At 41.5% G+C, this 12,959-nt stretch overlaps 2 protein-coding genes across 2 annotated transcripts in view; both read left to right on the plus strand.

Annotated features, from left to right (window-relative positions):
* Window positions 1–230: 230 nt before the first annotated feature.
* LOC108791478 (complement C3 alpha chain-like) lies at window positions 231–6,869 on the plus strand. Its single transcript, XM_018561982.1, has 4 exons — window positions 231–429; window positions 2,346–2,421; window positions 4,126–4,285; window positions 6,762–6,869. Exons 1-4 carry the CDS (start codon window positions 243–245, stop codon window positions 6,867–6,869), a joined length of 531 nt encoding a protein of 176 aa, XP_018417484.1. The 5' UTR covers window positions 231–242.
* Window positions 6,870–8,754: 1,885 nt separating this feature from the next.
* The window catches only part of LOC108791480 (cobra venom factor-like), an 8,753-nt gene continuing 4,548 nt past the window's right edge, over window positions 8,755–12,959 (plus strand). Inside the window, exons 1-3 of the mRNA XM_018561983.1 lie at window positions 8,755–8,866; window positions 10,705–10,865; window positions 12,293–12,445. Coding sequence (XP_018417485.1) covers window positions 8,758–8,866; window positions 10,705–10,865; window positions 12,293–12,445 — 423 coding nt within the window. The 5' untranslated portion in view covers window positions 8,755–8,757. The remainder of the gene's footprint in view (window positions 8,867–10,704; window positions 10,866–12,292; window positions 12,446–12,959) is intronic.

A 12,959-nucleotide genomic window follows, 5' to 3' on the forward strand; every position in this document is an offset into this window, starting at 1 on the left:
TACTTTACCCATTTAAAGTGAAGTGAAGTGGCTTCTTTTTAAATTCTCAAGTTTTTGAAGACTTAAATAGCAAATCTTGATAGTAGCTTGTATCATTCATATTATGGAGTAAGAAATCCTCAAAAAACAAAGTTTGTAATTTGCAAATTATGGAAAAATATTATTTTCTCATCTTCAGTTTATATGTACAGTATATTTACATGTATCTATATTTTAATGATCCAGCTCCTCAGTTAATTAAGATGACGGAAGCAAGTATAGATGGAGCCCACTTGGATTCCCTGATCAAGGAGGTAAAAGGAAATGGAGAAAGCAACATGGCGGCTCTGACTGCCCCTCTGATTGCGGCTCTGTACTTGGATACCACCAACCATTGGGGAAAATTAAATGGGAACCGCAGAGATGAAGCCATCCGGCATATCAAATCTGGTGAGAGCCTCTGTGTTGTAGCATGGACTGTGGGCCAAACCCAATATTTAGCTATTGGAACAGCTGCTCACCTTTGTCTAGAGTTAGCTTTCAGATGCAGTGAGCGGTGGAGAATCTAATGATCCACATTATATTTAAGCCTACAAAAAACCCCAAAGACAAGCTTGCGCCATGGAGGTTTTTTTCTGTTTTTACCCCAAAACCAATCATAGAGGCTGAGTGATGTGAGCCAAAATCCAGTGACAGCAAAAACATGAAACAAAAAAACCCAACAGACATAAGCTGATTACTATGTAAGTTTACTGATGATTTACAGGGCTCACTTTTTCTCTATCCACAGGGGTAAAGCATATTTATGTAATTTACATACGTATGGTATAATGTCTGATGTCTAGCAGAGAATCCGACCTCGCATCAGACATTTAAAAGGAAACTCATTTTTATTTTTCATATTAAACAATTATTTTTAAAAGTGATGTTTTTAAAAAGAAAGCCCAGCACTAGTTGCATAAACTGGCTTACTAAAATGTGCCTCCATCTAATTAGTGAGAGGTAATGGGGTGTTCATCTTCAGACTCTTTCAGCTGTGTGTGTAATCTGATCTTTCAATGCTTCACAGTAGAGCAGTTTGGGAAGTAACAGAAAGCTTGTAATGTTTTTTTGGAACCCACTGCCAACAAAGAGGCAATTATATATATAAAATTATCCAATGAATGGTTTCCATAGAGGTGTACACTTGTGTCCTCCCGATGCTCTCTCTACAGCACACACGGCTCTGGAGAGGAGGAAGATGGCTGCCTGTTTTATCTCACATCCTGGACAGAAGTTATTGTGACTAATGGCGTCAGTGGTTTAGAGGTCGACCTCTGGAGCTGTAACTGATGAGATTGCTTTAATATGCAGTGATTGGCGGCATCAAGAGGCTGTGCGGACTCCATGTGCACTGCCTGTCAGGACCCCGCTTCTGTGTGCTTTCAGCCATTCATTCAGCATTGTCGGAAAGCAATGGCAGGAGGGGAGGGCGAGTTATCTAACAATACTGCTCAGTAACCCCCACACAAATTTCTCACACACGAATGGGGCCAAGAAAACTTGTGTCTGTGAATAGTATTCAGTATTGGGACAGAGCAGAAGTCGCCTATGCAATGCAGAGGCAGGAGAGTCTCCAATCCAGCTGCGCCCCATCCAACACATTGTCCAAGGTTGATGCCTTTTCTGCCTTGGATCCTGCTTTCATCCATATGCATTCAATCATATGGTGGTCCAACTTAAAGTGACACTAAACTTAGGAGTTAAACCTTGAAAGTTCATTCTAGGACCTTAACTATTAACAAAAATGTATCTTATTTGTGTATCACTCAGCTGTAAATCCTCCGATCATCTCTGAATTGGTGCTGACACTGTCCTTCCTTCTGGAGAGTGGATACTTTTGTTCCCCATGGTCCCTGTGTGTGTTGTAAAGTAGTCACCTCTCTAAGCTCACTCCTGTGATGGACTACAATCTCAATACAAATTAATAAACTAAATGAGAGATTACAGGTATAGTCCTTCATGGAAATAAGTTTGGAGTGGTGGGTACGTTAAAACACACTGGGACCATGGGGAACAATCTACAGTGATACACAAATAAAATACATTGCTGTTAATAGTTAAGGTCCTAGAATGCATTTTCAAGGTTTACCTCCTAAGTTTAGTGTCACTTTAATGGACAACACCTGTAAATGAAATATCACTTTTAAACAGGTTGACCCTTGGTTTACTGTGCTACCAGCTCCACAATCCATCAATATACCAATAGCAATGAGAGTTGCTATACTAGTAGTAGTAATGGATTTTTTAGGAAATCTTAGTAGCATGGCTGAAAAATGCATATGTCACTGTACTGTAACTCATGGGATTTGCTTCCTTCTTTAAAGGCATTGTTAATCAGCTAGCATTCCGCAAATCAGACTTCTCCTATGGACAATGGATTACCACACATTCAAGCACATGGTATGTTATTTACGTACTCACCTTCCTAACTGTTATTGTATACTGTAAAACAATACCGGCACCTTCAAATCCAAAAAGAGCCCAGCAGTAAAAATACAGCAAACACGATGGAGGCAGCTCCCGCAGATTAGATGGACCACCAGTCTATGAGAAAAGGAATAAAAGAGAGCGCCTCCATAGTGTAAAATTTTTATTTAATAGTAAAAACACGCAGCTCTAAGGCTGTACTTACAACAGTTCGGTAGAATAAAAACCAGTAGAATAAGGTGAGAGGACGGAACCCCTGGTAGGGAGAATCTGGAGCGATGTAAAACACCAGTAACCTCGATCCCTGTATTGATAAATGGTTTATGTGTTTCTGGGGCACTGTAGTATAGCATAGAGAATAATCCACCATCTACATTTATAAGGATATGAGGAGTTAGGGAGTTCCATGACCATGTAATTCAGCAACAACCCCTCATTAACTTTATAAACTGCTATGGTGTTTTTATAACCATTTTCTATTACAGTTACTGTCACTGACTTGGAAGCGGAGCACTAGGAAAATTGGCTCTGGTACTTACGGAGCAGTCCAAAATAGGGAAGACAGGTCTTGGGAAGTGAGGAGATACTGTGTACTCTAAACGCAGGGCACCAGGGCACGTGTTCATGAGGTCCATGCCATCCCGGCCTTCCTGGTACCTCCAGCAGTCATAAGTCTCCTCTGATTCTCCTTCCCAGATAGTTTTAGACCCCCCAGGGTCAATATCTGGCCTCCTGCAGGCTTGAGGCATAGTCAACCTTGTACATCCCACCCCCAGACTAAGCCTGGGGGCAGACTGCCCTGAGCCCATGACAATTCCTAAATATTTATGCACTTCCCCAGCATGTACCACTGGCCATAAAACTCCTAGTGATTGGGTCATGAAGCCTAAACACGCCCAATGTTCTCCCATTGTCTGCCCCACTCTGTGTCAGGGTCACATCCCACTACAGGTAGATGCAGACAAAAGCAGAACACCCAGGAATGACCAAATTATCACAAACTACAAATCAGCTGGACTGATTACAGTTCCAGTGACGCTAAATTTATAGAGCCACTCCACTTAGGGTGAAGGGGATATACTAATTTTGCTGATCTTGTAATTTTCTTACAGGTAAAATCAAAGGGAAATCTACCTGGGGTCTGTACTTTGTTTAAAATAAAAATAACAGTTCAAGGATTAAAATAAGTATTTTATCAATTTAAAACAGAAATTAAAGTCAAATAAGAAAAAAAAACCTGGTTCCCTACCCCTACCCCTTAAAAGACTCTAAAGGTAACAGAAGCTATAAAATACTGAGCTCTGCCACAGGAACTGCTGCTCCAGCTGTTATATGATCCTGGCTGAAGGCAAGACTGATCCTACCCTTAAAGATTGGGGGGCAAAATGTCCAGGCATTTGGTCACATGACTGGCCACCGTGCAATCACATAGCACTGGTTTCTGCATTAAATGAAGTATTCCAGGGCGTATGTTTATCCTCTGTGACCAAAAGAGAACCAATCAGGCATGGGCATTTCCAAAAATCTATACTTTGCTATTGTTGACTTGTATTGTCTCCCTGTCAGCAGGGTTCTACCTATCTACCTATCTACCTATCTACCTATCTATCCGTCTGTCTGTCTGTCTATATATCTCTTTTCTGGTTATCAGAACTGATTATTACATATTTCTCACAGGCTTACTGCTTATGTTGTCAAAATATTTAACTTGGCTGGAACCGTTACTAAAGTTGAGACAAATGCAATCTGTAATTCTGTTAAGTGGCTGATGCTATATAAACAGAAGCCCAATGGATCTTTTCAAGAATCTAATCCAGTCTCCAATCAGGAAATGATGGTAGGAACTAACATCCCCTTAGTCAACAAGATGTATAATAATAAGTAGTGCATGATTGGATGGATAGATAGATAATGGATAGATAGATAGATAGATAAATGGATTGAAAAATGGGTGGATAATAGATGGATGGATGGATGGATGGAAGGAAGAACGTGTGAATAATAGATGAATGGAGTGGAAGAATAGGTGGATAATAGTTGAATGGGTGGAAGAATAGGTGGATAATAGATGGATAGAAAAATGGGTGGATAATAGATTTATGGATGAAAGTATGGGTCGTTATTGGATTGATGGATGGAAGAATGTGTGAATAATAGATGAATGGTGGAAGAATAGGTGGATAATAGATGGATGGAAGAATGGGGGGATAAAAGATGTATTGATGGAAGAATGGGGGGGATAATAGATGGATGGATAAATTGCTAGATTATTGTGCTCTCATCGTCTTCTGCTTCATACCTGATACCTTTGGCTACTGACTTGGCTTGATCTCTGACTACGTTTCTGCCTGCTCCTATACTACTACCGTCTGCTTGGGTACCGAACCCAGCCTTTCTGACCATGACTTTGCCTGCTGTTTCAGCTACTGGACTCCTAGCCTGATCCAGATTGTGACAGAGATGGATGGAAACATTGGGGGATAATAGATAGATGGAAGAATGGGGGGATAAAATATATTTTTGGATGGAAGAATGGGTGGATAATAGATGGATGGAAGAATGGGTGGATAATAGATGTATGGATGGAAGAATGGGTGGATAATAAATGAATGGAAGAATGGGGGGATAACAGACGGATGGAAGAATGGAGGGGGGGGGGGTAGTGGTAATAGATGTATGGATGGAAGAATGGGTGGATAATCGATGGATGGAAGGATGGGTGGACAATAGATGGATGGAGGGAAGTATGGGTGGTTAATGGATGGATGGAAAAATGGGTGGATAATGGATGAATGGGTGGATAGATGGATGGAAAAGTAAGTGGCTAATGGATAGATTGTTGGATGGATGGAAGTACAGGTGGATAATGAATGCATGGATAGAGGAATGGGTGAATACTGGATGGAAGGATGGATGCAGCTGTGCATGGTGGGCCATGCTTGCACAATGTATGTCAGCACAGCTGATTCTAGTCTCCACCTCAGTTGTTCAAGTGACAGTTTCACAAAGCACAATTGGGAGCAGTTGTCAACCTCTAACAGGAAGTGCCTGAGAAAGGACCTTCAAGGCAGGATCACCAGTATTATGTTAATGAAAGTTGTAGGTTTAAAAAAAAAATGTAAAATATTTTTGGAATTACATTAACCTGTTAAAGATTTTATTAGATTTTGGCAATTGAGTCTAGATGTGCTTTAAAAGCTATGGTGCTCTTCCTACCTGGTTGAACCATGGCCAATATTTTACATTTCAGGGCTTCTCTGATGACAGGAGTAATTGGAAGGCTGTATGGTTAAACATAAGGCATAAACTCTTATTCCTTAAAGCTTTACAGAGAACATTTATCCATCAGTGTCTATCTCTACAAAAGTTTACAATCTACTGTCCTTACCATAGTCATATAATTATAGGTTTGGAAGGAAGTCAGATGGCCTACATGCATAGTTTTGAATTGTGGGAAAAAAACTAGAGCAACCCTATGCAAAAACAAAGGAAAACCCATCAGGAAATAGAACTGAAACAATTATTTTGCTCAAATCCAAGTGTGTAAGGGTGTATTCCTTGGTGTGAATTCCATGGGACAGATTGTGATTTAATATAACATAGTGACTCATTGGGGTTGATTTACTAACCTTATAAACACGCCACGAACAAGTATACACCTCTGTAGTGTGTTCCTTCCCAGCATGATCTATTGGTGGAATCTAGACACCTTTGTAGTGTGTACACACCCAGCAGGTGTGTTGTGCAAAGCCCTGCATGAATTACAAGGTGATGTTGTGTAAATTAGCTCTACGTTGTGTTGCTTGCGTTGATGAATGCAGGAATGTAAATGCATGAGCTAACCATTTTTGTCTAAACTGTGAAGCAGCATTATATATGCATCATGTGCATGATTTTTCCATATAAAGCATTAGTGGAAATATGCTTTTAGAGACTTGCATGCCGCTATTAGAGCGGCGTGTAGCCTATGGCGCATGCTACATGACGCGGACGTACGTAAATACATAAAAACGCGCCATAACGGCGTGGAAATGTGACACGTTGCTCGTGTTTGGTTGATAAATACGTTTTGCTGTGTAAAAATGCACACGCACCTGGTGCGTGCGTGTGTTTAGGTTAGTAAATCACCCCCATTGTGAGCAGGTTCATGTAAAGACAGTTCTCAGGGGACATTAGAAGAAAGGAAAAGGGCAAAACTTATAAAAACGTACAGATGTGCTTAATTTTTCTGGGTATTTTTGAACTCTGACATATCAGCTGACTGTTTTATTGCCTGTTACCGATGTCTTGTTTGCGTTTTCTTTTTTATCCAGGGTGGAAACAAACGAAGTAGCAATGAACTGGAATCTACCCTGACAGCCTTTGTTCTTGCGGCTATTCTGGAAAGTCACAGTCTTTGTATTGCTCATGTGTCTAAGTGATCAGACAAGATTTCTTTTTGCCTTTTGCCTCAGCCAATTCTATCTTTATTTTCCTGTATTATTTCTTAAAGTGACACTAAACTCCAGAGTTTAAATGAGAACTATGAGGTGAGTGTTTTTCACTCACCTCATAGTTCTAGCCGACCTGTGACAATGAGACTGTCACAAGTCGGCTCAGTAGATCAGGAGGTGAGCGAACACATACCGGCGTTCGCTCACCTCTCGATCCTGTCACGGCTCTCTGCCGTGACAGGGGAGGGGCTGGATTCACCCCTCCCCGCTCCGATCCGCCAGTGCTGACTGGTGGAACGGACGGGGGAGTGGGCGGGTACAGCTGGCTCTGCCTCTAGATAGGCAGAGCCAGCTGTCAGTCACGCAGCTGGGCGGATGCCGGCACAATTGTCGGGATCCGCTTCAGCTGCGGCGTCTCAGTATACCGCGAGCTACAGCTCTCTATATACTGAGCCTAGGGTGATGGGAGGACGCTAGTTTGTGTCCTCCCGTTACCCTAAGGAGAACTATGGGGAAAAGCCTTAACCCCATAGTTCTCCTTTAACTTTCAAAATGCATTCAAGTACCTTAACTAATAACAAAAATGTATCTTATGTGTGTATCGCTCGGCTGTAGACATGTAATCTGGCAAAAAAATTCGGTTCGTTTTTTTGGGACTTTTCGTTATATCACTGTCTAGGATTTGGTACGAAAGTCAATTTGGTTTGGGATGAATCCGAATTTTCGTTAATTTCTGATGCATATTTATGAACTTTTGTTGGGCGTCGGGACCCCACCCCCTGCGCAAAGCACCCTCCCCATGTTGAGGGCATGTGGCCCTGTATGGCGCAGGGAGGGGAGGGAGGTCTCGGTCACCTCCCTCCTTTCCTGCCCTGCCAGACCACTTTTTGGATTAAGGGTCTGGTTTGGAATCTTATGGGGGACCTAACCCTTTATTTTATTTTTTTACACTGGGGGGGGGTTCCCCCCTAACATTCCTACTAGACCTAAAGGTTCTGGTATCAATTGGGTAGGGGGACCCCACATTTTTTTTTTTTTTAAGTTCATGTTTAACAATAACGGTTCATTCAGGAAATAAATTTGGATGCATCCAAAATTTTCGTTATCGGAAATTCATTTGGATTCGTTATTTCTGCCATTCGGAAATTCCTATGCATCCGAACGTACGAATTTCGGAAAATGTATCCAAATTTGAATTCGTAATGAAACAAATCGCACGGCTGTAGATCCTCAACCCATCTGAATTGGTGCTGACACTGTCCTTCCTTCCTTCCCTGTATGTGTTGTAAAGTAGGCACCGCTCCAAGCTCACTCCTGTGATGGACTACAATCTCATGTTTAGTTTACTAATTTGTATTGAGATTGTAGTCTTTCACAGGAGCGAGCAAAGGAAAGACCAGTCCTGTAAAAGAAGAGGCACTATACATTACTTTCTGAAAAATTAGTCTGAATAGGAACCTAAAAACAAATTAAAGTGTAGTATACATTTTGCTGTCTCCTAATTTCTAGATATATTTTAATGCAATATGAAAAAAATATAACAATAAAATACACCAAAAAAAAAAGACAAACACAGATAAAAATAAACACTTTTTGACAATGTTATGCCCTTGAAAACATTTAAATTCAACCCAAACCTCCATAGACCACCATAATGTTACATTTTCCGTTATAACCCAATGCATACGGCCTATAGGGGAAATTTTGCCCAAAAATGGATGGATATATTCTCAATTTTTACTTGAGTCACTTTAAAATATTAGCTGAATTATTAGGTGAACTATCTTACAAGGCTCCTGAATGTTTCTTATGCTGTATATCTTGTTTTCTCCAGTCTAGTGTTTATTCAATTGAAAAGTGTACATCATTTTTAAAAATGGTCTATCCGTCTCTACAAGATCCATATTCTGTGGCTATCACATCCTATGCTCTGGCCTTAGCTGGAGAACTTCAGGGCATCGACAAACTGATAACTACATCCACAGGTATGTGCTACTGTTAATCCACAAGTGAATCGTTCTTCTGAAACATGAAGTTCTAATATTCTGAATCATGAGCAGTATTGCAATATTTATGGTAAAGCAGGCCATTGGCTTTATAGGATGATGGGATATGCAGGCATAATAAGAATTCCTAAATATATCTTTATGCTTAGTTTTAGGTATAAACATGAACACAAAGGGCTCCAGAGCATGCAAGTTCCCCCATAAGTTTGGAATCTTATGGGGGACCTAACACTTTTTTTCCTTTTTTTTTTTTTTTTTACACTGGGGGTTACCCCCTAACATTCCTACTAGACCTAAAGGTCCTGGTATCAATTGGGTAGAGGGACCCAACACTTTTTTTTTTTAAGTTTATGTTTAACAATAAAAGTTCATTCAGGAAAAAAATGTGGATGCATCCAAAATTTTCGTTATCGGAAATTTATTCGGATTCATTATTTCTGCCATTCGGAAATGGCAGGGAGGAGGGAGGCACCTCTAATGCCAGCTTATCCTGGGAGAAATAAATTGTAGCCCCTCCAATCTATTTCTCTGTTTAGATGTTTCTGTCTTTATTTCCTATTTGATATGTTGGCCAATAGTGCCTGCAGAGATTGTACATCGATGGAGAGAATCACAGCTTTCATCAACTCTCAGAAATCAACTAAATGGCTACAGAAATTGCAATAGAAACCCTAAAGAGGTTCTAACCCTTCCCTTATCTGATACTGTTTATTAACTAGGATTGGGTAACGCCACCGCCGTAGACCTTAATGGTAGGGAGCCAGCCGCATCTCGAGTCCGCCGCTGCGTTCCACGGTGGAACGCACGCTTGTCACTTCCGGGTTCGAAGGCCGGGTGTGTTCCACCTTGGAACGCGGAAGTGCGCCGATCCATTCGGCGGCTCCTCCCCAAACAGTTGCAGCCCTACATAAGCGCCCAGACGAGACAGCATGGCGTTCCACTATTGAGCCAGAACGCCTGCTGTCTCCTGGGACCCTTCAATGCCTCCAGCTTACTCCTGCCTTCTACTTCTTCCGGAACCGGACACCAAAAGGACCCACAGCTCTCCACCTCCAATCAACCCTCAAAACCGCAAGTATTTGGTGCACTTGCACAACGTTCAGTAGAGACTGTATAGGATACCAACTAATGCAATTAGGCTTGTTACTTGATTGGAACCTGGATCACTGCTATACTATTGTGTGCCTCTCCCACCTGCTACCCAGTATAACCCTATTACATAGGTGCTCAGGGGTAGGGCTTATGAAGCAATAACCCCACTCTAAAACCGCATATTTAGTTTAAAATAAGGCTGTGATGCAAGAACCCCTAACTCTCTGTTAATTAGAGAGTGAAACCAGGGTTTCACTGACTGAGAAGCCTCCGCAGTTGCGATCCACACCCCTCCATCCTCAACAGGCGTGACAGATTGTGGAAGTGGGGAAAAAAGCGTATTAGTTCCACAGTGCTTCAGGAAGGTTGAATGACACCAGCTTACACCTCTGATTAATTTAGATACATATAACAAGGTTATTTTATGAGTTTCCATGAAAGCCTAACATGAGGGAGGGCTAGCAATGCTTGGCCTTAGATTGCTACCCATGACCCCGGGCATCGAAGAAACCCTTGCTTTGCCTAGGATTTCTGCCCATGACCCTGTGGACTTAATCCTTGCTTTGCCTAAGATTACCATCTGTGACCCCATGGACTTGATCCTTGCTTGGCCTGAGGTTGCTGCCTGTGACCCTGTGGATTTAACCGTTGCTTTGTCTAAGACTGCTATAACAATTTTGCACCAGCTATTGTTTTTTTTTTTTTCCTTTTATGACTGATTGCAGGTAACTATTGGAATGACCCCAGCTCCCGCTTTATATCAATTGAGGCTACATCCTATGCTCTCCTCACACTAATACACATGAAGCATTTGAATTTCATTGATCGCATTGTTCAGTGGCTTACAGAGCAAAATTTTTATGGAGACACCACTGGACAAACCCAAGTGAGTGTATTTCCATTTGTCTCTCTTGGACCATAATAACAAAGAAAGGGAGGAGATGAACAGAACATGTGGGAATACAGAGTGTGGATTAACATGTTATGGGAGCTAGTCGCCTTTCTAAAAGTAGCAGCAGTGTGCCAGGGATGAGTACTAATGTTTCTGGTTTCTGCAAGTCTGTTCCAGTTGTAAGCATATATTTGTGCTTTGTTCTCATAGCTGCATCAATGACTTCAATGGCAGCTGCCACCAAGGAATAATTTCCATACAGCACAACAATCCGTTCAGTATTAGAAAGCATGTGTACAAAAACAAAAATACTATTGGATAAAATTGGAATGAATGTAAGGGCCATAAAATAAATGTGCTGTGTAGCTCTCTAAAGACTTATGTACTTTGCAGGAGCTCTCACCTTGGACTGATTATATATAGACCTGTGGTTCTCAACTGGTGGGTCGCGAGCCAAAAGTGAGTCACAACCCCATGTTCAGTGGGTTAGCGCATGCCTTCCACTGCGCTACGTCGGAGGTTCCTCAGCCTCCCCCTAGTGCAGCACTGTCAGTTCATTGTCAAGGCTTGGGGTATGGCTGCAAGGAAGCTCCATCCATAAATACATTGCTTACAGCTCCTTTGTGTGTTGCGTGTCCCTGTAGGTGCCTGGGCTGGAGTGACGTGACATTCTGGCTCCCAGCACATGCACATATGGATGGAGCTCTGTCACAGCACAGCAGCCTACACTGGACCTCAGGCTGGGGATGCACTCCAGCTTTTGTAAGGTAGGGAGCGGGAAGTGGATTTGGGGTTTCATTCATTTGAATGGCACCCCAAATTCATCTCGCGCCCAGAGTTTGATCATCCACACTGGAACAAGTGGTACCGCAATGCAGTGCTTTCCAGTGTGGTGCAGCTTGGGTCGCGACTTAATGACTAAGGTCAAATGCGGGTCCTGTTGTTACACAGGTTAAAAAACACTGAAAAGACCATAGCAAATCCTCAAAGTCTTTAAACTCCCTCTAACCGGTGGCTTCTGCTGGTCATTATAGCTTACATATTATAAGTTATAATCCCAAAAATACTATGTAAACATGCCCATAGACATAGAAGAGTGGTCCACTATGATTGCCCAAGCATCAGCATTTATGTAACTGAAAACAGGAGAGGGACTAGGAGAGTGGGGTGGAGAGGCACAGAAAAAAAGGGTGGTGGGGAGTGGGAATGATTTCCAATGGGCATTCAATTTCATTGTGCTCATCCATATGTTATCTTCCTGTCCACCTAAGGGGCCATCACGTGATCTGGCCAAAAATGTCTGGCTTGAATTATTCCATGAGCTTAATTAAGAAAACATCCTCCCACTCCTGATTCCATACATAAAATAAGAGCCTATACACCCATATATATTGACATAACAGTTTTTTTCAATATTCTAGGCTACTGTAATGATGTTCCAAGCCATTGCTCAGTATTACCGAGTTGTACCAACTACCCAAGATGTAGACAGGGATATCTTACTGCAGTTTCCTATGTGGGATAATGAAAGGTTCCGCATAGTGGCCAATACAATCTCGACATACAGTCGACAGGTGAGATTACTCATTGGAAAAATACGCTATATTGCCAAACGTTTGTGAAAACCTCGCCATATTATGGAGTTTATTTGTTTCCAGTAAAGTATACTGTCAGGATTTATTTGCATGATACATGATAATTATGTCACTTAGAAACAAGCTCAGAGAGTCTTTGTGTGTTTGTGTCTACCTATATGTAAAAGATAAGCACACAGTATATAAAAAGGAGTAAAAGAGACAGTAGATGGAATGTATAGGATTTTTATATGTTTTCTTATACTACTACTTATACTCAGTACTAAAATGAAAAATAAATAAACTAAAGGTGTGTATTTATTCTTAAGTATATTGTCAAGTAAATAAGAAATATCAAATGCTAAAATGTTATACTTACTACTTGCAGACAACTGGTAGATACTTCCAAGCAGACCATCAGTTATGTAAAGCTGTAAGCTGACATCCAGGCACAAAACTCCAGCAAGTTTCCACTGGCTGGAGTCTTACAGTTGTCTAGTGTTGGTAACACAGC

The sequence above is a fragment of the Nanorana parkeri genome, unplaced genomic scaffold (genome assembly GCF_000935625.1).
Source record: "Nanorana parkeri isolate BGI_ZX_2015 unplaced genomic scaffold, ASM93562v1 scaffold554, whole genome shotgun sequence".
Taxonomy (NCBI): domain Eukaryota; kingdom Metazoa; phylum Chordata; class Amphibia; order Anura; family Dicroglossidae; genus Nanorana; species Nanorana parkeri.